The 24,237-nt window shown below is 39.3% G+C and overlaps 1 protein-coding gene across 1 annotated transcript; it reads left to right on the top strand.

The window, feature by feature from the left end:
- The first annotated feature begins 4,393 nt into the window (after positions 1 to 4,393).
- LOC131342463 (constitutive coactivator of PPAR-gamma-like protein 1 homolog) lies at positions 4,394 to 22,923 on the top strand. The gene is made up of 17 exons (XM_058373397.1): positions 4,394 to 5,169; positions 7,933 to 8,179; positions 8,530 to 8,612; positions 9,409 to 9,537; positions 9,629 to 9,719; positions 11,229 to 11,326; positions 12,243 to 12,439; positions 13,342 to 13,426; positions 13,546 to 13,767; positions 13,952 to 14,123; positions 15,887 to 16,136; positions 16,574 to 16,688; positions 18,027 to 18,236; positions 18,718 to 18,901; positions 19,225 to 19,363; positions 20,030 to 20,126; positions 20,999 to 22,923. Exons 1-17 carry the CDS (start codon positions 4,696 to 4,698, stop codon positions 21,284 to 21,286), a joined length of 3,081 nt encoding a protein of 1,026 aa, XP_058229380.1. The 5' UTR covers positions 4,394 to 4,695; the 3' UTR covers positions 21,287 to 22,923.
- Positions 22,924 to 24,237: the final 1,314 nt, after the last annotated feature.

Genomic DNA, 24,237 nt, shown 5'->3' on the forward strand with positions numbered 1-24,237 from the left:
TATATATATATATATATATATATACTGTGATTGTACCGACTGCAATAATTTCTGGCTATCAAATAATGTTTTGCTTGACTAAATATAACCTGTTTTGTTAAATAAATATATGGTGAAATTAATAAACAATACAGCAACGAGCAGGAAAAATCCTATTGGTTTTGAAAAGTTGCAAAACTGCCACAGTTAGTCATAGTACATCGATTTTTTTGATGCTATAATATATAAACTACAAATATTATAAAGTAGTGGGATGTGATAGCTTGTGAGTTTGAATCTCAGGTCCACCAAGCTGCCACTGACGTGGCCCCTGAGCAAGGCCCTTAACCCTCACTTGCTCAGTTGTGTAAAAAGAGATAAAAATGTAAGTCATGGATAAGGGCATCTGCCAAATGCTAGAAATATAAATGTAAGTATTATAATGAATAAAAAGGTTTAAAAAATATGATAAAAATAGTGAAAAAATAAAATTGAGTCAGTCATAAATGTTCTTTTCACATTTTGCCTTTAATGTTTTCCATGTCCTATAAGCCCATGGTTCTCAAAGAGCGGGTTTGATTAGCACAGCCAGGGGTCCGTGATTTTGTTACAGAGGTAGAAATCACAATCCACATTTTCAGTGATTTAAATTATTATGGCCATAAATGTCAACTAGAATTCATATAATATTTTAATAAAATACTAACAAATTATTTTTAAAAAGCTCCATGGCTTTGATGATGTTTTTAATATTTTTTTTTAGTAGGATTTTTAGGATTATGCTTGTAAAATAAAATATTTACAATGGGGCTTGGTTGATTGTTTCACAGTGCTTATAAAGGATCTAAGCAACTCTTCAGTTGTAATATTCAGCGAATTTCACAGATTGTTTGATTAGAGATATACTGTAATGCAGGGGTATATTTTAACCTAGAAACTGGTAAATGGGGACTGCAGACTTTTGCACTCGACCGTATCTTGATAAGAATACAGTTAGCCTGATTGATTTCACACAGAAGTCACCTTTGTTCATAATTTGTATCAGAGAAGGATTGGGCTAAAAAAAAAAATAAAAGCTGTCAAATAGGAAACACGCACCTCAGCATGGTCCCAGTTTGAATGAATAAGTTTGGGTTGATGGCAACCTTACAGTTCCAGGGTCCCAGATTTCATCCTGAGCTCAGGTTATTATTGTCTCTGTGGGTTTCTGTGCATGTTCTTCTTGTGTCTATGTAGGTTTCCTTTGTGCTCTCTGGTTTCCTTCCACCTCTCAGAAACAAGTAGGTGGATTATCTAAAATAGAAGTGTGTGTGTGTGTGTGTGTGTGTGTGTGTGTTGATGTATGTATCAACAAGATGATGTATGTATCATACTGTGCAGCACTCTGGTAGAAAGTTAGCTCTGGTCATTTTTCTAGACATTAAGATGAAAAAAAGTGGTTGCACTAAAGCAGCATCCATACTTTCTTCAGTGGAGAATTGTTGATGGAATTCAAAACATCACTGGTCATTCAGGTCTCGAGTGAATTTTTTTTCCCCTGTGGCTTCAGACGCTTCCATTCAAGGCACTACCAAACTCTTCCCCTGGTCACTGAGAAGACTGGATACCAGAGTTAGGGCTGAAAAACAAGGTTGATGTTGACATGGAATCCATACTTAAAGCAGTTTTTGCATTTGTGGAAGAACACTAGAAGGTTATATTGAGACATACCTACAAATCAGTATATGGACTACTGTCAGGAGACTGACAGTCAAAAGCTATTTCTTTTCACTGGGAGAAGATCATTGCCCAAAGATACTGTAGCAGCTACTTAAAAAGGACCAGCATGGTGAGGGGCAAATCTGTCTATCCTCTATGATGCACTGAAGATCTCCCATAATGTTGTAATGCTGTTGGAAAGAGAGCACAGGACAGTATGTGAGTTACATGAGATCATCTCCCCTCTCAGGACGAAACTCCAGCAGTGACAGGTGGATTCCTTCATTGCACTGGAGACAAGTGCTATTCTCCAGCAATTCACAAATGAAAATTTAGCAGCATTTAAACACGATTTTCTCAGATGTCAACTATCAAAAGATTGCAAGCTTGGCACTGAAGAAGGAGTTTATATTCTCTCATCTCTGTGATAAAATGGAGGCCCTCCAGATTAGACTTAAACTGGATATAGATGAACTCTATGGAGAATATTGTATTATTTCACTATGCAGGCAAGAAAATTCTGGAGGGAACAGCACCTAATGTGAGGAAATGTTCAACCATGCCCCAAAGTAGAAATACACCAAATCTGACTGCAACTGAATCATTTCTCTTCAACATTTCTGCTACCAATTTGTTTGTGAAGTGAATATTTTCCCTCATGACTGGAGCATGGACTGACCAACGAAATCATTGCTCTGTGGAGCTCTGTTATCTGAAGAGAAATTCAAGTTGAGATCAAACTTGGATACAGCTGAAAAGAATTCTGCATTGAAGGAGGAGGTCGTATTGGAAGCTGCATGGCCAGTCCATTAAATAAAAAGTCTAGAAGGAAAACTAAGGTAAAAGTAATTTAATTTCATTGTCTGTACCGCTTATCTGATCTATCGTCGGGTTACGGAGAGCCTGTGCCTATCTCAGGCGTCATCGGGCATCAAGGCTGGATACACCCTGGACGGAGTGCCAACCCATTGCAGGGCACACACACACTCTCATTTACTAACTTGTTTTTACAAAATATTTAATAAACTATTGTTGGCCTTCAGAATGGCACTAGATCTCTGTACTTGATTGCTACTATTCTTGTTTTTCTGGTCAATGCTATGTGCCGTTCTGAAACGAAGAATTCTCTGCAGGACTATGTGCTATAATTGTAAAAGCAAAGTCTGATTTTTTTAAAAATTATTTTTAATGCATTGTTTCTCTTTGTTGCATGGTTTGATACAAATGACATTATATATTATAATGACACGGAATGACACTGAATTAGCAATTCATCCCAAAGGTATTCTATCAAGTTGAGGTGCAGGCCTGTCAAGTTCCTCTACACCAAACCGGTTCATCCATGTGTTTAAGGACCTTGCTTTGTGCACTGGGGTGCAGTCATGTTGGAACAGGAAGGGGTCATCCCCAAACTGTTCCCACAAAGTTAGGAGCATGAAATTGTCTAAAATGTCTTGGCATGCTGAAGCATTAAGAGTTCTTTTCACTGGAACTAAAGGGCCAAACCCAACCCCTGAAAAACAACACCTGAATTCAATGATTTGCAGGGCTGTCCCAAAGCTTTTGGCAATATAGTGTAGAAATACAAAAGGGCAGAGTATACGTCTTTCTAATTCATTTAGATAGACATAAAAATGATAGGCCTCTCAGTGTTGGAAATATGTCCCACACAATAACTTCTTGTACCATGTTTGCATCTGGTCACCCAAACATGTACAGAACTAAGAGGTTCAGGATAAGTGGTTCAGTTCAATTCAATTTTATTTGTATAGCATTTTAAACAATGGACATTGTCTCAAAGCAGCTTTACAGAACATAAGAAACATCTTGAGAAAAGTCCAAGATTAACATTAGACAAAATCATCAAGCCTGACGTGATTGTGGCTAGGAAAAACTCCCTTAGATGGTATGAGGAAGAAAACCTGAGAGGAACCAGACTCAAAAGGGAACCTCATCCTCATTTGAGTGACACCGGAGAGTGTGATTATGAATTATTATAAACACCAGAGTGTGTGATTATGAATAATGTCCTTTCTACACCCATAAACAGTTCAGGGATAAGAGGAACTTGATAAGTGAGTTTGATTTCTCTCTCTCTCTCTCTCTCTCTCTCAGTATGCAGCCATGTTCTTCTATACTTCAGGAATAGAGGAGTCAGAGGCTTTGGCGCCATCTGTCGGTGTACAAGCAATAACACTTTGTTTATTACACGTTCTGAAAGTTTACTAGGTCTGCTTCATTCCAAATATAATCTCGCAGCTAAACAAGTATTTACACATTTGACAAATATACAAATACCGACAAACGCAAACACCGAAAGCACTTGTTGTACATTTATTTTCTAAATAATGTAGATAATGGCGTTATTAAGCACGAGTTCTGTCCTGTTAATAGCTCGAGCACAGACTAATCACTAATTACTCATAACCTAATGTTTGTGCAGGAGCTAATAAACATGCTGACATGTACTCTTTAATGGAAGGAAGAGCCACATGTACCGGCGTCAGGGAGTGTTTCAATACCGCTTTTTCCAGTTTGCTTTTTTTTTTTTTGCAATTGAACACATAGCACTCTACACTGGGTTTGGGTGAAGCTATTATTTTATAGCATGTAAAGTGCACTAATATAGAGAATAGGGCGCCGTTTGAGATTGGTCCCTCATGACGTTGTGGGTCAAGCTCCGCCCCTCGTGTTGCGTCACCCCGCTCCGTCTCTCCGCTCAGCTCACTGCGCTCCAGACCACAGACATGGCTCCATAGGACTGCACATGGCGGCCAGCGGCCATGAACCAAAATACCCCCACAACTCACCAAAAATAATAACAAATGCATTCCTAACAAACCTGATTTGATTCATTTCGGACTCATCAGTTCCATCCTCGGCAATATTTGTTTTGGGTTATTTTTTTTTCCAGCGTAGGCGAGAGAGTGAGGCAAAGGCTGCTGGAAACTCCTCGCTTTTTCAACTTACATCTTTACTTCCCTAGTTTTTTCATTTTCCCCTCAACAGAGAGCAGTCATGGGCGTGCAAGGCTTTCAGGAGTACATCGAGAAGCACTGCCCGAGCGCCGTGGTGCCGGTGGAGCTGCAGAAGCTGGCGCGGGGGAGTCTGGTGGGAGGCGGCAGGCAGAGGCCGCCGCAGGGCCCGCTGCGCTTGCTAGTGGACGCGGAGAATTGCGTGCACCGGCTCTACGGCGGCTTCTACACCGACTGGGTCGGCGGTGGCCAGTGGAACCACATGCTCGGCTACCTGGCTGCACTGGCCAAGGCCTGCTTCAGCGGCAACATCCAGCTGCAGGTGTGCTTCAACGGCGCGCTGGAGAAGGGCCGCCTGCACGAGTGGGTCAAGCGGCAGGTGAACGAGCGGCAGACCGCGCAGCAGATTGTCAGCCACGTCCAGAACAAGGGCACACCGCCACCCAAAGTCTGGTTCCTGCCACCCGTGTGTATGGCACACTGCATCCGCCTGGCGCTTCTCAGATTCAGGATTGAAGTAAGTTAGCTACCGTTAGCGTCTCACTTAACCGGTATACACCTGGATTAGTTACATGACAGCTACTCTAGTGTCCCTTGGAGAAGTAGTATTTCTGGTCAACGAGTCTGAATCTTATTTCTTCGAAGAAAATTTCGCCTAACGTGAAGCTGTTAATCCAGCTCTCCCAGGTTATCCTCAGTTTAATCCTCAGTTTAGTTAGCAAACTAGCTCTAGCTGTGTACTGGTAGAGACTACTAGCAGCCACTTGTTAACGGGGGTTTCACTAGAGTTTCTTCTAACAAGTAACTTGTCAACCCTTTTATGACATTGTTTTGGACGAAAAATGTAGTTTGGGAAGGACATATTCATTTACAGACCTAGATCATTGTTCTTTTTTTCCTCCACTCTACACAGCTAATGTTGGGAAGATTGGCTAGGAGCAGTTCAGCTTGTTGATTTGAGCTATATTCTCTCTTTCAGGCTGCGTGCCAGCTCACTATTAAAACGTATGAAAAGTATTATCTTCATTGTTGTTATGTTCAATTTCTTTTATTTTCTCAATACGATTCATGAGTGGTTCACCCTCAAATCATTGCAGCTGTCAAAAGTACAAGCTGTCAGTTAGCTGAACTAAGCTAGTTGTTAACCTGGCCTCAGAACATGCTAGCATTCCGGGCCTTATTAACATCCACAGCATGCTAAAGTTACAAGTAGGAATGCTGTCGGGTTTTCATTAACACGGGGATTAGACGACGCTTTTTTTTAGTTAAAAACAATTATTGACCACCTTTCCTTGTTCTCTGCCCTAAAATAAAATCTGGAGAATTTGTTCCCTTGTGCAAATTACCTAACAGAATTGGTTCATTTGTCGCTATACAGCAAACATGTTTAGTTTAAACCTGAAGCCCTTTCACATTTGTAGTGTCTTTATTTTCTGACCGAAAGACCAATTTAATCTGAGTAAATTGTAGGGATATTATCTTAGTATTAGGTTGTCTGGGTTGACCCGCCCATGTCGTGCTCTGATTGGTTACTTTTCGGAGTTTTACGGCGAAGCGAGAGCTAACCCAGCACTCTGATTGGCCAGACAGATGCCCATCACACAAGCTGCGTACATCACTCTGGGCCACACAGCACACAGGCCCTGATCACACTGGTTGGGTTGAGGCTTTTCCTGAAATGGTTGAGGAGACCTAGAATCCGAAACCATGCTGTTGTGTTATATTTCCATTAGTGAAATGTTTTAAGAATAAACATGCATTGTTTTTTTTCTCTTCCTCAAACACATTTGAGTCTTGATATTTATTGTTGTTCCTTTGTAATCAGTATGTTGATTTATTAAAGGAAATTTCCATCCTGAAACATGTCAAGTGTTTATTAGGCTACTCTGTGCTATATTGATTTTTCTTTGCTCTTGATTTACCATTAAAAAGTGTTAAATGTATAACTGTCCAGAAACGATAAGACAGAGGGCATTGCCACCCTTTCAGATTTAAGGGAGAGTATATATAGAGAGAGCTGATAATACTACACCTGCCCCTACTCTCCCATAAACCTGAAAGGGTGGCAGTGTATATTTGCATTGACAATAATGTCAGCATAGTGTTAGATTTTTCCTTTTCAGTCGTAAACCATTTTTTTGTGGCCTCCCTAAATTTATACCTAGCTGATGTTATTAGGGGTAATGTTGTCCAAGTCAAACGTACATAATAGGTTTTAATTCACATTAATGAACTCATGACAGAAAGCAAATATTGCAGATTAGATGAAGTGGCGGTGCTTTTAATCGGTGTCAATAAGTACCGAAGTGTTTAAAACACCTGTGCACATCATTTCAGATTCATGTGTAGATTTGCTCATCAGCTGTTTTTATCACGGAGATTAAGACTGCTGTTTGCTGTGTTTATGAGCACTAACTCATTCTAGTGTGCTCTGCTGTTCCTACACAAAATTGGCAGGTTTGTTAATATTATGTAATCAGAGTAAAATTCACTTGATATAGTGGAAGTCGTATAGGACTGACTAAATCATCACGTTGCGCAGGCTTAGTGTTTGTGATGTGCTGGCGATTCTGGCGCTAATTTATTGGTTGATGCTGTATTATCATTTTACAGTGACGTTTACCATCATAGTAATGAGACATCCAATGATCCAGAGTGCAGTGCAGCTATCCAAGACAGTTTTACTACATATTACTAATATTGCAGAGAATTGGCTCGCCTAGTTGGCAATCTATGAGCTTCTGAGCATGATAGTGTTGGCGCTTTGGAAGCTGATCTATTTAAGCAGAGTGTACAGAGGAAGAGGCTTGAGAGCTGAACGGACTAAAGGATTAAAATGCTGCTGCTCACTTTAGTTGGAGATGAAGCAAGGGCTAAATCCCACTGGCATTTCTATCAGTGGGTACAGCATTGTGGGTATTGTAGGAAACCATTGTAACGAAGTTAGACAGTGTTGATAGATAAAGTTTAAGCTAATAAATCAACCCAGAATTTAATTAGAAAAGAAATTTGTCACTAATTATAATGTTAGTCCTAAAGATTATTATGCAGGTCATGCTCAGACTTGAATTATTGCACTTTGTCAAGATAATGGAGAAAGCAATAACTGTTTTGTGTTCACATATTAATGGTGGTTAGTGTGTGATCCTGTGGGAAGTTAATGGAGTTCTCTGGATATGTTTGCTGAATGTAATGCTAGTAATGATTTTTGGGATTGTGATGGTATCAAATTTACATCTTTGGTTAGATTTTTTGTTTGTTTGTTTTTTTTTTCCCCCAGGTTGTACAGAGCATTGAGGATCATCACCAGGAAGTAATTGCCTTATATAGAGAGAACGGGTTCCATGGCTTGGTAGCCTATGATTCTGATTACGCTCTGTGCAACATCCCATATTACTTCAGTGCCCACGCGCTAAAACTCAGCCGCAACGGCAAGAGCCTCACCACCAGCCAGTACCTGATGCACGAAGTTGCCAAGCAGCTGGATCTCAATCCAAATCGCTTTGTCATTTTTGCTTCACTCTTAGGTAAGCTATTCGGTGTACACGATCGGCACGGAGCTACCGTTTTAGTGTCAGCAGTAAACAGCATAGTGACAGTGTGGCGAGCGACATTTGGCCTTAAATTTTCAGTTTTATGCAAGTTATGTTTAACGCAAGTCCAAGCAATTGGCTCAGATGATTCCTTGGACATATTGCGTGGCATATCTAGACTGACTTGTTTTGAGTTCTCTAAACGAAACCAAATTTAGGTTCGTTATGTTTACTTTTTGATGGACAAATATGGAGGAATTCTGCAACAAGTGACATGAATGATTTGTCGCTTGCTGTAGTGTTAGAGATCTGCCCCCTTGTGCTTATGTGTTGCTTGTTTGCAGGGAATCACATTTTGCCTGATGAGGATCTTGCTGCCTTTCATTGGAGTTTACTTGGCCCAGAGCACCCTTTAGCATCCCTGAAGGTACAGTAATCATCCACTCAAAAACAAGGGTATGTCTGTTCATAGTCTTGTTTTTGTTTTCTTTCTTTCCTTCTTGAATGATCAATGCTTTTTTGCATGCACAATCCCCGCATGCTCTCAAAGACCAAGCGAGTCTCCGTAAGTGTTCAAAAAAATAAGACTTGCCTTTGCGTTAGATTCCCTCTGCAGTAAGCCATGGTGCTCAGCTTCCTTGGCAACCAGACTGAAATGAGGTCTGGCATGTACTGTAACTTATGAGGACTGTGTGAAATAATTTTAACCTTATGCGCTTGTTTAGCACAAAACCCTGTCTATCCTTTTTTGTCTAAAAGCAATGTACTTAAGTGCTTGCATAACTCTTAACCCCCTTGAACTTTTCTACATTTTGTTTTGCTACAAACTGGAGCTGAAAGGGACTTGCTTAGGAGTAACATGAATTAATTGATTTTATTATTTCCTAAATTAGAGGTTTCAGAGTAAAGGGTTAATTTAAGTTTTTCTACAAACTTTTCCAAACTAACGTCAAAATTATATATATATTTTTCCCCACATCAATCAATGAAGATGAGATATCACTATTAAGTACGTTTCAGTTCCGGGTTGTAATGGTGAAAAATGTGAATGAGGGCATGGAAGGTGAACACAAGCCATTGTCTAAACTCTTTTGCCTGATGCTGTTACTGGTTCTGTGAGAATTAGGTCTAATTGTGAATGATTCCAAAGCAGTGTTTTGCCCTGTTGCTTTCATGCCAAGACAAAGGTCTGGAGGTCTGACGGGTAGTTGATGTTATCTTAGGTCCGTGCCCATCAGCTAGTACTTCCTCCGTGTGATGTCGTGATAAGGGCTGTGGCAGAGTACGTGCGCAACTTGCAGGATGTCAATGACCTGGAAGCCATTGCTAAAGACATATTCAAGCACTCCCAGGTGAGCTTACCTGTTTCTCTAGTATCTTCTTTTAGGGATTATGTATTATGTTTTGAGTCAACCTTTTTTTTTTTTCCCTTGCTGTTCCCAGTCCAGGACTGATGACAAACTTGTACGCTTCAAGAAGGCAGTGGAGTATTACTCAGCTGCTAGTAAGCCTCCCCAGTCCTCCACTTATATAGGTAAGTTCATGTTTGCTGTCATTTCTCAACCATTTCTTTCTGCACAGTGCTTGCCTAAGTCTTTTTTTTTTTTTTTTTTTTTTATGGCTTGCTCGAGTCCAGGTTAGACAGACAGGCTCTGTCTTTCTAAGCAGTCTCCCAGCCTCAGACCTCTCAGTAATGCTTGAAATTTTCCCACTAGTCCCCAGACCTTGTGTGCACTTTGGAATGGCTGCTATGCCAGATGCATACAAATAGGCTTCTTCAGAATGGCTTCTTGCATCAAAGTTGCTAGTGTGGAAAAAAAAAAATCCAGTGGACAAACAACTATTTTAGCAATTTGTTTTAAATAGTGGGAAAATAGAGAAATTCATTACTAATGTTAATCTGATCTTGGTCTCCAAATTGTTTTATAAGAACCTTATAAATGCTCTGAGTGGGTTTTTATCTTACAATGTTTTTGCAGTAATTTATTAGCAGGCTCTTTTTTTTTTTTTTTTTTTTTTTTTTAAATAACAGCTTTGATTATTTTTTAATCTAAACCTTTATTTAATACTGCAAGTGGTAAGATTTTGTAATTCTGGTAGGAAAGTGTAGTGAAAGAATTTTATAACATGGGTTGTTTTTCCACTGTCCTGCAACACGCACATTAATCTCCGTGGCCGTGTGTGCCAAGTAATAAACATTGAGTGAGAGTGTAAGGCAGCGTCTCAAAGTGTTATGAAAATAAATTAGCTTTAGCTGTGATTTTTTGCAGTTACTGTGTACCAGATGCAAGAGCAAAACTTCTTGGAAAGAATTTGTTTTTCAGATGCTGTCAGCTGGTTAGTTCTTGCCTTGACTGCCTGACAAAGCAGCAGTGCCCATGAATCACTGAACTGCTGTTGTGTAACTGCTCGCTCTCTCTCTCTCTCTCTCTCTCTCTCTCTCTCTCTCTCTCTCTCTGTGTCTGGTCTAGTAAACAAGACGTAACCTATAGAAGGAGCTAGGTTTCAGAGTTTACTTTGAGTTACATTGGTACATGGAACATGACTATCTATCTATCTATCTATCTATCTATCTATCTATCTATCTATCTATCTATCTATCTATCTATCTATCTATCTATCTATCTATCTATCTATCTATCTATCTATCTATCTATCTATGACTATTGACTGGCCCCTTAACTGACTTTTATTGTAAGTGACTTTGTGTCAGTGGTCTTTTCCTTTCACTAGTGACTAGTCTGATATGTGCCTATAGGCATCAGTGCACAATGTTAAAAATGCTGTAGTAGTGCAACTCTGCAAACATGATTTATGCTTCACAACTAATGAATATTATTACTTTCATCCCTTTCCTCGAACTCATCATTTTGTTCAATCACGGCTTAGAAGGCCAAAGAGCAGGTTAAGCAAGGGGCGATGTGTAATGCATGCATGGCTTTACTGTATATAAAAAGAGAACAGAAGGCTTGGTCTCTTATGAAGTTCACAGTGGATCTTGTGTTTGACTACTATGGTATATTTTTCTTCTGTGTGCCTGCAGCCAGACCAAAGCGGCTTGGAGTTCCTGAAACCGTGCCACCGTACGCACATCCACCAATGCCCAACATTCCGCAGCCCTCTCTCCCGCAGCAGCCTGTGGTGAGTGCTACACTAATGCCCCACCTACAGACAATCTGCTTATGAGAGATGAGTATACACCACAGCCATCGGTCACATGACAACACAATAAATTGTTGGGCTAATTTATTTTTTTTTAGTTATTTTAAGTTGCTCAAAAGGCCAGTGTCAAGTCACAAAAATACATCTATAACATAATCATCATTTACAATTTTGCAAATGGACTGTTAGTGGCTTTAGGGACAGGACAATTGCCAGGCTTATTTTCACTGATGAGTGTGTTGTGAACGCAGTAAATAGTTAGAATTGCAAAAACAATATGTAATCTCCATCTTTCCCAAAGCTCTGTAAGTGCACTGGGTTGTCCTGTTTTATTTCACCTCCTAGGAACATGCCTGTAGGTGGACTGGCTTCACTAAATTGTCCCTATGTATGAGTAAGTGTCTGAATGTGTGTGCATGGTGCCCTGTGATGAACTGAAGTATAAAGGTTATTAATAGGTTAGTAAAGCAGATGAAACCGGCACATTGGGAACTAGCTAAGCATGTTGGCAAGTACTGTCATTCCAGGATGACGTCTTATGCTGTTCCCCCAACAGAGAACCTACAAACTAACAGCAAGTCTTCCTGATCATTCAGAAAGGGCAAAGAGATTTACCAGGCCTATTGCAAAAAGAGGAGACTATTTGCCATTGTTGCAAACCCAGGCTGTCATTTGTTGCAAGTAGCCTATTAACTGAAAGGCACTGAAATTAATTTTATAATTGTATCATGGCACCATTAATCAAAATAGCATTAAACATGGGGGGTATATCAATTTCTACTCTTTAAAGAGATGTACAGTTTACAAAGCTGTGCTTGTTACCTCTGGGCATTTCAAAATAACCTACAGTTTGCTGCAATGAATTATATATTTTTCTTCTTGTCTTCATTCTCAGAGCCAGCAGAACTCCTCTGGGTTGGCGGCTAAAGGGCCCTCTGATCAGAATAGCTTCAGCAACATTCCACACGAAGGCAAGCAGCACACGCCGCTATACGAGAGGGCTTCTCCAAACCATGCTGAGACGGCCTTCTTCAATGCCTCGTCCACTTCCTCGTCGTCCGAGAATGAGGAGAACATGGGCCCCACTGCCAAGTGAGTAGTGAAATGTCTGGGAATCCTTCCTTACTGAAAAGAGCTTTCTGCCTATTTCATAGACAGTGTTTTTTTTTTTTTTAAAGAGCATTACGAATTAGATCATCTGTAAAACGAATGTGTTCTTCAGACCAAAAATTAACCTTCTGCTGCTTTTACCAAATAGAATTTGCTTTGTCTTGCCTCCTTTAGCAAACAATCCAGCAATTTAGTTCTACTGGATGAGTTTTTTGGAACTGTGTAGCACAATGTGGTAGAACATTGCCACACAGTAAATTAGTGGCGATCTATAGTCAGAACATAAAAACATTTCTCTTCACTTTGATCATTTACCATCCTACAAATAAATGGCTGATGAAAGTATGCAGTCTGAAGTCATCAGACATTTGCTGTATCATACATATACCTTAAAAATGTAATAAAATAGCAGACAAAGGCAGGATCTAATATTTTAATGGGATCTCAAATCCCATTTAAATCAGTGCTTTTTCATGGACATTTTAGGTATCCCTTCTTTCCAGCACACAAGTCTCAGACCTCTAGAGTATCCACATTGCGAGTATGACTTGTCCACAGAAAGGACCAAGTATTTTATGGAATACGAATTTTGCTATTACTACCAATAATATCAAGTCACAATCTTTTATACACTGCCTCAGTATGATCTTGCTTTCTTCCACTTTCACAGTGTAACTTGCCTGTTTGTTCTGCCACTACGATTTCTGAGAATATAATCTATGGCAGAAGGAAGTTTTACATCGAACATATTTTTGTTATAAACATAATTATTTTGCTCACCCCAATTTTGTCCACTGACTGTAATGTCATTTAAAAGCTTTAATACCTCAGCACATTTATATTTTTATTATATTTTTATTTTAGATTTTTATTTTTGTTTTCAGTCATGTAAGTGACCATAAAGGATGGGACAAACAAAGAGACCAGGTGAACAGCGTGCCAGAAGGAGACCTGGAGGACCAAAATAAAGTGGGTGATGCACATTTCCAGCAGCAAATTATTCACCTTATTCACCTCAGCTGAGATGTTTATAATGCGTTGGTGGCATTTCTTTCTCACATAACGCTCTATTACTTCCCCTCGTTCAGCCTGACCCTTCTGTGAACAACTCTGTGGGTCAAGTCACAGAGGTCAGAGGTCACCATGGTGTCAACGCCCAGATCCCGTCTCTACTCTCAATGCCAACTAGAAACCATATGGACATCACCACGCCTCCTTTGCCTTTGGTGGCACCTGAGGTGCTGCGAGTAGCTGAACACAGACACAAGAAGGGCCTCATGCACCCTTACATCTACCACATCCTCACTAAGGTCTGTTTCCAGGCTGTAACATCACCTAGGAGCTTTAAATATATACAGTAGCTTGTGTAGATGTAATAGCTATGAGCAGACCTTATCAAGCTTTGAGAATTAAAAGCTGATGAGTCCTCATTTAGTTGTAGTTGTCATGTCCTCACAAGTGACTGCCAGCCTGGTTTTTCATCCCTACCTGCAGGGAGAGATTAAGTTGTCAGTTGCAATTGAAGATGAAGCTAATAAGGAGCTGCCATCCGCCGTGCAGCTGTACAGGCCGATCCGCCAGTATGTTTATGGTGTGCTCTTCAGTTTGGCTGAGGCAAAGAAGAAAGCAGAGAGACAGGCAATGAGAAGAAATCGTCTCCCAGAATGTAAGCACCAACAGAAACATACACTGCTAATATAATTAATTACCCGTCCTCCTTTGCTTTTGTCAAAAATGCTCTAATGTGGCCCACATGTTGCTTGGATCTGGTTTAGAGATTTTCTGATACCTCATGGACATATGTTGATATACCCCAGTGATAACAGAAAAAAAGATTAGGTTAATTTTAGGTTTTTAAGTGTTATAGGGGTCTAATCAGAAAATGCTGCTTCTAAACTGCTTTTAAAAGATAGTTAAGGCCAAGTGTAATTTGCATAACTATACTATTACTAATGTATTTAATTTATAATTAATACTGCACAATTTTATTGAGAATGTTAGGCAGTATGTGTATGCGTTATCATGCTTATCATGTGACATCATGCAGATACAGCTCAAGAATTTCACTCAATGATAATCTCATACATCAGTAAGTATAAACTCTGTGACTTTAACTCTAGCATTGTTATCAGTGCCAGATGAGCTGATTTAAGTGTTTTAGAAACTTCTAATCTCCTGGGAATTTCACACACACAGCATTCTCAAGAGTTTACACAGAATTCCTGTGTGTAGAAGACCTGCAGGCCCAAACAGCTTGTTGATGAGAAAGATCAGAGGATTGAGCAGACTTGTTTGAGCTGACAGGAAGTTTATAATAACTCATATAAGCACTCTTTGTTGAGGAGAAAAGTATCTCGCACAACACACCATACCTTTAGGTGGATGGGTTACAGCAACACAAGAGCACAACAGGTTTCACTCCTGTCAACCAAGAATCTGAGGCCGTCATGAACACATGATCCTGGACAGTTGAAGACCGGAAAAAGTCCAGTTGATTTGTTGTCTAATCTTCAGCTCTCCAGTTTGGATGAGCATGTGCTCATGATGGCCTCAGATTCCTATTCTTGGCTGATAGAAGTGGAGTCTGATGTGGTCTTCTGCTGTTGTAGCCCATACACCTCATGGTTTGTTGTGGTGTGCAAGCTGAGATGCTTTTCTGTTGACCACTTTTGTAAAGAGTGCTTATTTGAGTTACTTCAGATAAGCAATTTCTGAAATTCTCATACCAGCCCATCTGGTACCAACAGTGATTCCACAGTTAAAAATCACTGAGATATGTGCTCATGATAAATGAGGTTTCAAAATAATCTGGCCCCCCTCTGTCTTTTTCAGGCTTTTTTGAACAACATAGATTGTCTGTAAAGCTAAAACTAATAACTGTTGTTAGCTATGATCTCTAAGCTCAAACATTCCATACTAATTCTCACTATTTCCCAGCAAATACGTTTAATGTTGAACAACAGAAAGCATGTCATTTGAGAGTTTCTGGCAGTTCGGAAGGTAGTCATTTAGGCTACTGTATCTACGTAAGTGAAGCGACAGCAACACATTGCTTATTTTTGGCAAAAACAAAGCTTCAGGGGCTGTGCCGGAGTGCGGTATGCTTACATTAAACAACCTGCACAAAAACCACATGTTCCCCACTAATTCTCTCCATAAACACAATCCTGGTTGGGGTTTTGTTTGTTAATGTTTAAGTTATCTATTTATATTATCTCAATATCTCATGTTTATGATGGCTAGAAATCAGTGAGCAGGTTCGATGTGCACAAACCTTTTTAAATAAATCTCTTGAAATACTCTTTATGTACTTATTAGTGCCTTTCTCCATCTGTAGGTGTAACATAATTGTAAGCAAATTGGCAGTAATGACCACAGTCAGCCACAGAAATCCAACTTTCTCTACTTGCCTGTATCATCTAATCACAGATCAGCCCGTTGTTATAAAAGAGTGGGCAGCCTACAAGGGGAAATCGCCACACACCCCCGAGCTGGTGGAGGCTCTTTCTTTCCGCGAGTGGACCTGTCCCAACCTGAAGAAGCTGTGGCTGGGCAAGGCCGTGGAGGACAAGAACCGGCGCATAAGGGCTTTCCTGGCCTGCATGAGGTCGGATACTCCAGCCATGCTGAACCCTGCCAACGTGCCCACTCATCTCATGGTGCTCTGCTGCGTACTGCGGTGAGAGAACTCTCTCTCTCACACACACACACAAACACACACACACACAGCTGCAGGCTTATATCCCAGACAAATGTGAATGTTTTGATGATCCTGTCTGTTCACCCACATGAGGATTACACAAGAATTGCAGACTCTGAGTGCTTGGTTTTCTAAATATTCTGGAAGAATACTTCACCCCAAAATGTTTGTTTCTTATATTAAATGAACGTTACTTGGGGTCATTATTTATGATTACATCTTTGTTTCAGATATTCTGATTTTAAGTCCACTCTGACTAAACTTTTTTAGACTAAAATTTTATTAATTTTTTTTAAATAACTTTTTTTGCTGTATGGTTTGATCTGCCTCTGGAAAACCAGTCCATAGCAGCAGGAGAACTAACTGGTTCCTGTACTTTTTGTTGTTGTGTTTCACTCCTTTGTGTTTTGCTTCAGGTTTATGTTACAATGGCCAGGAGTAAGAATTTTGCGTCGTAACGAACTTGACGCTTTCCTAGCCCAAGCACTTTCTCCTAAACTTTATGAGCCTGACCAGCTGCAGGAACTAAAGGTGATTGTGTGGCGACTGTTGTATGTGGAATGTCCTGGGAAAATACACTGTCCCAGACTTATTTTTAGCGCAATTGAATGTCTCTGGGTTTGGGTTTGGGTTTAAAGGAAATTACCCGTCCAGCACAGAGCAGACATTAGCTTTCCCAGGACGCTCCACATATTCCAAAGTAATGTGCTTAGCGGATAACGTTCACGCATGCTTTCATATGTTATCTGGCTTAGTAGGCAAAGATCTTGCATCTTTCTTTGACTTTAAATATAGGGAAATTTGTCTCTGTGTACATTTCCTGCTGTTTTTGGTTTTGTTATTTCTGTCATGTTTATCTCAATTGCTAAACTGAGTGCACATGGACACTTGCTACTTGCCTAAGCCATCCACACTGTGTGTGCTTTCATCTGTATCGTGTGTGAAAGGGCTGGGCAATATGACTGAGTAATACACTTACCAGCGATGACTGACTAACTAATCTGCACTAATGCTTAAGTGATGAGGATTTCTCCTTTTGGGAAGAAAAACAGATAATAATACTACAGAGGCATGATGTTAAAAAATAGTACTTAGGAGTGTAGCTACAGCAGGCATCATAAATAAACTCCTTATAAAGTGGTTACATATGAGAACGAAAAAGGCGTAGGTTGTATTATAAAAAGCATTCATTCGAAGCATTTAGTTATTACAGAATAGGGAACAAAGACTTTCTTAATATTTAATTAGGCATTTAAGGCATTTTAGTTCAACTGATTGAAAATACAGTGAAATGAAAATAATTTATTCATGTGCTTCTACTTCGTTCTCTTCTGTGTTCTCAGCTGGGTATTTACACTAATCACAAGCCATCGTGCCAACCCTAGTGAGCAGGGCATGATGTGATCTGACTGCATTTCTGGGTTGTTTAGTTTTTAAGCCAGGTTAAGGCTGTATGATGTTTTCTGTTCAGGCAAAGCTTTCTGAATGTGTGGAGATTGGGGGCGGGGGGGCATAGGAAATGAATGTGATTAATGACGAACGTTACCACGACAACCCTTTTACAAAGGGTTGGGTGATGTAAACTATTATTATTATTATTATTATTATTATTATTAAATGTAAGTGCACTTATTTTCTATGCATTGCCCAGCCCGTGTGTGTGTGTGTTGATTCTTTGTCACCATATTTGCTCTGTGCTGCTTGGCTGGCTGTTGTAGGCTGCTCGTGCTGGCTGGATGTCTTCCCCCTTGTCCTTGGTTGTGTGTTCCTTTCCTTTCACTGCTTCGCTGCTGCTTCATTGGGACACTTGCTTTTTTTTTTGGCCAATTTCTTTTCTTTCCAATCTTATAATGCATTTTTTGTCTCCAGATTGAGAACCTGGATGCGCGAGGTGTACAGCTGGCGGCGCTCTTCATGTGTGGTGTAGACATGGCGCTGCTGGCAAATGACGTGTGTGGTCAGCCAATACCCTGGGAGCACTGCTGCCCGTGGATGTACTTTGATGGCAAGCTGCTGCAGAGCAAGCTGATCGGGGCCACACGAGAAAAGGTCCCTCTTCTCGACCTCTGTGATGGTCAGGTAATCATCATAATCATTTACCTTCTCCCACTAAAAGTCAGGACAGGGTTATGAAGAAAGATTTCAGATTTCTTTTTCACTCTGGTTCACTTAATTTATCCCAAAAAGATGTATTTAAATCATTTAAAGATTATTTAAAGATTTTTGAAAAATAATGTTTTTATCCATTATAAAAGATTTCCATTAATATTCTTGTAATAATGTTACTTGAATTTTCATAATGTATTTAAGATTAAAAAAAAATCGACATTAAAAAAAAATTAAGATATTGAATTAATGTCAGAATTTATATAAAATAGGAGAACATATATTGTACGAGTCTTGTACAATACATTCCTAGATGAATTTATATTGTCCTTCCTACTCCTGAGGGAATTCTGACCAATCCTGTCCAGCACGAAAATGTTCCAAATTCCTAACCCCTTTGTTATCTATATCAGACACTGAGCTCTAAGCACTTGTTTTCTCATGCTATTTGTAGGCAGAACTGGTTGCCAAACTGGAGAAGATGCGCCAGAGTATTATGGAGGGTCTGAACTTCTCTCGGCCTCCTCACCCCCTCCCGTTCCCACCTCCACATGCCATGCCCTTCTACCCCCCAAACAGCACCTTCTACCCGCCTCCTCCTCTGCCCCCTCCACCAGGCCGAGGCAGGGCCATGCCAGGTAAGTGCATTTAACCCTGATACACTTGTTCTCATACTTAATAATGGCTGTCCTGTTGACTCAAGCCCACTTTCAAGTTACTTAAATGTAGATAAATGTAGATACTGTGACAATGCTTTTATTTCACCTATAATTTCACAAGTTGTTGAACTGATATTAAATAGATGTAATAATTAGATTGGTGGAGTTGTACAAAACTGCTATAGCAGTGCAAATGGAGAACATTTGAGAGATGTCTGAACTGGCTTTTTTATGCATATTTCAATTTGTATAATAAGCAATAAGTGATGCTATTGATCACTAAATTGTGTATTTGTGAGCAGGATTGCAGGCCATCCCGTCACAAGGAGGCAAACTTGAGATCGCTGGCACGGTGGTGGGGCAGTGGGCGGGCTCTCGCCGGGGCAGAGGACGGGGCTCCTTTCCTATTCAGGTGGTATCTGTTGGAGGACCAAGTAGAGGGTGAGTTCCAGTGAAGTTTGCCTCAAAGAGACACAAGTTGTTTTAAACAATTTTATAAATGTCTCCTTTGCTCATGTCCCAACTCAGTTTGGTGATTTCCCTGCTCAAAGACATGATTCAGTTCACAATTTTAATTATTGGATTTAGTTTGTTAGGTCTGTGCATGAATGGAAACAGTTCCTGCCTATTTGCAGATGTAACAGACATGTTTTTCTAGCAATAATATGAATGCTACTTTGGCAAATTGTTCACAAAAGCAAGGGACTGAGGTGTCGTCTTGTTCAGAGTTATTTTCTTTAAAAAAAAAAAATAAATCACGAGTATAAACGTGTCTTTGCTTTTTATTTCCATTCTCACTCCTTGCTATTTTTAGTTTAATAAACAATATCAGTGCTTTTGACTGTGTTTTTGACTCCTACAGTGATCATGTCTCCCGTGTGCACAAGAATGCTGCTGCTGGTTTTTTTCCAGCTGTTATCACTCCCTTTATAGTTTGATCATCATAGAATCTCACGTTACAATGAATATGATTAATCCTGCAGCCTTTGCATGGGTGTTACAGAAGGGAAATGCTAGATTTTGTCTCTGCAGGACTGCTTTACAAACACTATTACCATATCTCCGTAATGTTTCCATAAACCTGAATGTTTTTGTTCTTTTGTGTAGACGACCAAGAGGTGTGATTTCAACCCCTCTTATAAGGACCTTTGGTCGAGGAATCAGATACCATGGCAGAGGTTTCAAAAGTCAGGGATTATACCAGGTTAGTTTCACTAATCATTATGTTTGGTCTGTTCCTTTTGCAGCGATGGGCAGGGTCTGTGGATCAGCTTCTTTGACCGTTACATGCCGTAGCAAAATGGACACATTCCTAATCTATTCACTTTGTTCATACTGGCTTTCTAGATGTTTGTGGTGCATTTGAGCCATAATGTAAGCATTAAACAAAAAAAAGCACGTTACACACGGTACCGATAGCAGAGAATTAAAATATGGGAAATTTCGCTAACAAAGTAAAACTCCAATTTTAATCGAATGTTTTCTTTAAATAAGATCTTCTCAATATCCTGTCAGTCTAATTAATATAGATATTATCAATATAATTAATATAATATATAAATCTTAAATTAATATAATATAATAATCATCACTTGTATTTTTAGTACTTTTTACATTTAATTAAATTTCGTTTTTCACTGGAATTGGAATGGAGTATTTAAGTGTAGTTTTCGTCTTTGTCACTTTAGGGCTAACCAGACTTATAGTCATATAACATACTACATTATAACTATACACACTGACCATTCACTTTAAAACAAACCCCTCTGCACCTCATTTATTCAGATATTAATGCTGATACAGTTTAATCAGCAAATCATGTGGCAGTAGTGCAGGGTATAAAATCATGCAAGCACAGGTCAAGAGCTTCAATTAATGCATACATCAGAATGAGGATCCGAATGTGTGATCCGTAACTGTGGCATGGTTTTGGCATTCACTTCTCACATCATCTGAATCTATATAATTATTCAACATGGCATTAAGAGTGTACATAATACTTGGGCATTGAAATGAATTAAAAACAAAGTGATAAAGAGGTCCCTTTTCTCCCCCTCTCCCCCCCCCCCCAACCAGAGTAAACCTGCGTATGCTAACTCCACCAATGACGTAGGGAAAGAACGGAAGAAGCCCAAGGCAGAGAGCAAAACATCGTCCGAAGGGTCTGGCGTGGCAGAAAACGGGGTGGATGGCAAAGAGGCGGAGCTTAATGGGAACAAAGTAGCTCCCAACCAACCAGAAAGTGCCTTTAGCAACGACTCCAAAATGTGCAATATGAATCCTCATTTAAATGCACTAAATACAGACAGCGAGTGCCACAGAGACGAAGTTCTGAGCGCTGCTGTCTTAAAAACAGAAGAGTAAACCTATTTTTATAGAGAGGGTGAAAGATGGAAGGTTCAGGGATAAGGAAAATCTGGAAAGATGGAAAGCCTACAGTTGGTGTACTTTTTTTTTTTTTTTCCCTCCTCTCCGAAAAAGTGATTAATGAGGACTTACTGTATGAATTATTATTTTTCTTTGTTTGGGAATCCCTCTTTGATGTCAGCAAGCAAGTACAGGTTAATGATGCTATTTCTCAATAAAAGCATAGACATATAAAGTATACCAGTTATAGAATACTACCAGTATATAAGGAGTTACGTCTGCTCCCTCCTCACTAATTACCTGTCTCAAACTGCTTCTGCAGACATTTTATTTTACATTCTCTTGAATTGCTGAAGCCAAATATCACATTTTGGCAGTCTTTTTATACTCATATGTTGAGACGTTTTACCAATAGTTGGCACCATATATATTTGCCATTGTAACTGATTTTGTGTTGTCACAGTAAATGCTTTTTTCTTTTGAGAAGTGAAACTCACAACAGAAAAATGAAGAGAGAAGCAAGAACACATTTCTCACTGGGTCATCGCTGTGGGTTTAGCTAAAACGTGCAGAATTGTTTGGAAATAAAGTAACTAGTATAAATACTGCAGCTTAGTTCTGATGATCTCAGTGTCATGCTACTAGCGTCGTATGAAACGTCAAGAAACAGAAAAATCACAGAAAAGATGCAAAAGAGCCAACGACAAATGCCACTCTTTTCTTTGTCAAGAATTGCCATGCATCAATGATTGATATTAGTGTGGTTTCTTGAATCAATTGTAGAACATTAGTATGATGGTTTCCGCAGCATTTTGCATGGTTCACAACTTTAAAAATGGTGTGTAGTTATTATGCATGTTGTCCTTTTTCTTCCATCTCTACAAGTACTGTGCCCATTTGCAAAATCTTAAAAAGGCTAATAATCAGTAATAGTCCTTAAAAAGGTGTTAACTGTTAGTCAGTAACTGATTTGCGCTAACCTTAAATTTTTGTGATTATTGACCTCTGTTGCATTTACTCCCAAAATATCAGATGTTATCTAGCCACTTTAAATATTGTTAACCCTGGTATACTCATCCATCTCTGTATCCGTTATTGTACTTTGTTGCTGTTTTCTGCATTCAAGTTAGCCAACCATATGTCTGGGGAAAAAGAAAAATCTCTGGAAAAATAAAATACTAAAAAAAAAAAAAGCTTCAGTCTTCAAATGAACAGCCCTTCCCATTCCCTCCCTTTTTCTTAGCTGGAAAACAAAGCAGTGAAATTATATGACCTTCCCATTTGAGAGTTTAGCCTCAGCAGATAATCTTTTGAATCATTTTGGTGTTTTGTTTAGTGTTTTCAGAGCTTATTGTACTTCTGAATAAGAATCATTACTTCAAGTTTTCCACCTAATCTTCCTGACGCCTTCCATTGCACATTAGTGACCAGAAATATGGTGTATTCCCCCTGCCCGCAAGACTAAATAGGCTACCTTAATGTAAGTTGACCGGAGTTTCTTCCTTACTCATGGGGTGTCAAAGAATGATCTACTGTTGGGTTTGAGTGATTGTTGATGGCTTGTGGTGTGATGTATTTGAAGGAAATTGAATGCAACTTACAATGCTTAATAAAAGTCTATTCTTTTAGTATAATTCTTGTGTGTGGACATTTTTTCGCCTCTGCATTTTAAGTGTCTTACGTTTACTCATTTGTATTAAATCCAAAATGTTAAATAATTTTATCACCAAGTTGCCTTCTACTTAGGATTACCAGGAATGGCTCTGGATGCCTCATAGTCTTGACGGGGACAAATGAGTAAATGAAGATGAATGATTCACTTATGCTATTTAGATTGAAGAGAAGCAATTTTCCCCTGTGATTTTAAACTCCCTATTTTAGACAAATGCCATTTGTGCTGAGATTCAGCAAGTATGTGCAGTATCAAACTGCAGTATATGTTTCACTGGGAGCACAAAGCTCAGGATTTGGGGCTCATGGTATTGGATTATGGGGAAATTATTCAGATATAATCACTGTTAACATGTTGCATTAATGGAAACTAAGTAGAAAGAAAGCTTGTACTAATAGTTTCAGAAGCTTCACTTGCATATTACTTATATATACAGCTCTGGAAAAAAAAATAAGAGACCACTGCCCAATCTCCAGATTTGAACCCTATTGAAAACCTTTGGAATGTCATCAAGAGGAAGATGGATGGTCACAAACCAGAAAAAAACCATAAGAAACTGATTATTTTACACTGGTCTTTTATTTTTTTTTCCCAGAGCTGTATATGTGTGTATATATATATATATACACATACATATATATATATACACACTATATATACAGTATATACAAAATATTTAAAAAACAATTTTTTTTTAAATATATATAAAAATTTTATATATATACATACACACACTGTATATATTGTATATAATGTGTGTGTATATATAAACAATTAACACATGTCCTTCATGTGAAACAGTCATTAAATACACTTACAGTTTAGAGACAGTAAACAATTTAGGTCACAGTTACAATAACTTAGGACACTAAAGATGCCTTTTTACTGATTCTTTAAAAAAAAACACTGAAAAGATGCCTAGGGTGTCTGCTAACCTGTGTGAATGTACCACAGGCATGCTTACAGGGAGGCATGAAGACTGCAGATGTGGCTAGGGTAATAAACTGCAATGTCTGTAGCGTGAGACACCTAAAAGAGTGCTACAGGGAGCATCCTCACACCTTTGCAGACTGCGTGTTACACCTGCAAAGGACTGGTTCATCTGAACATCACACCTGCATCATGCATGAAGGATGGCAACAGCTGCATAACACCAGAAACACAAATCTTTCCATCAGTGCTCAAATGTAATTGGCTGAGAGAGGCTGGACTGAGGGCTCGTACACTTTAGCAGACATCACAGGCAACAGTATCACCTATGGGCACAAACCACAAA

The sequence above is a fragment of the Hemibagrus wyckioides genome, linkage group LG21 (genome assembly GCF_019097595.1).
Source record: "Hemibagrus wyckioides isolate EC202008001 linkage group LG21, SWU_Hwy_1.0, whole genome shotgun sequence".
In the NCBI taxonomy this organism is placed as follows: Eukaryota; Metazoa; Chordata; class Actinopteri; order Siluriformes; family Bagridae; genus Hemibagrus; species Hemibagrus wyckioides.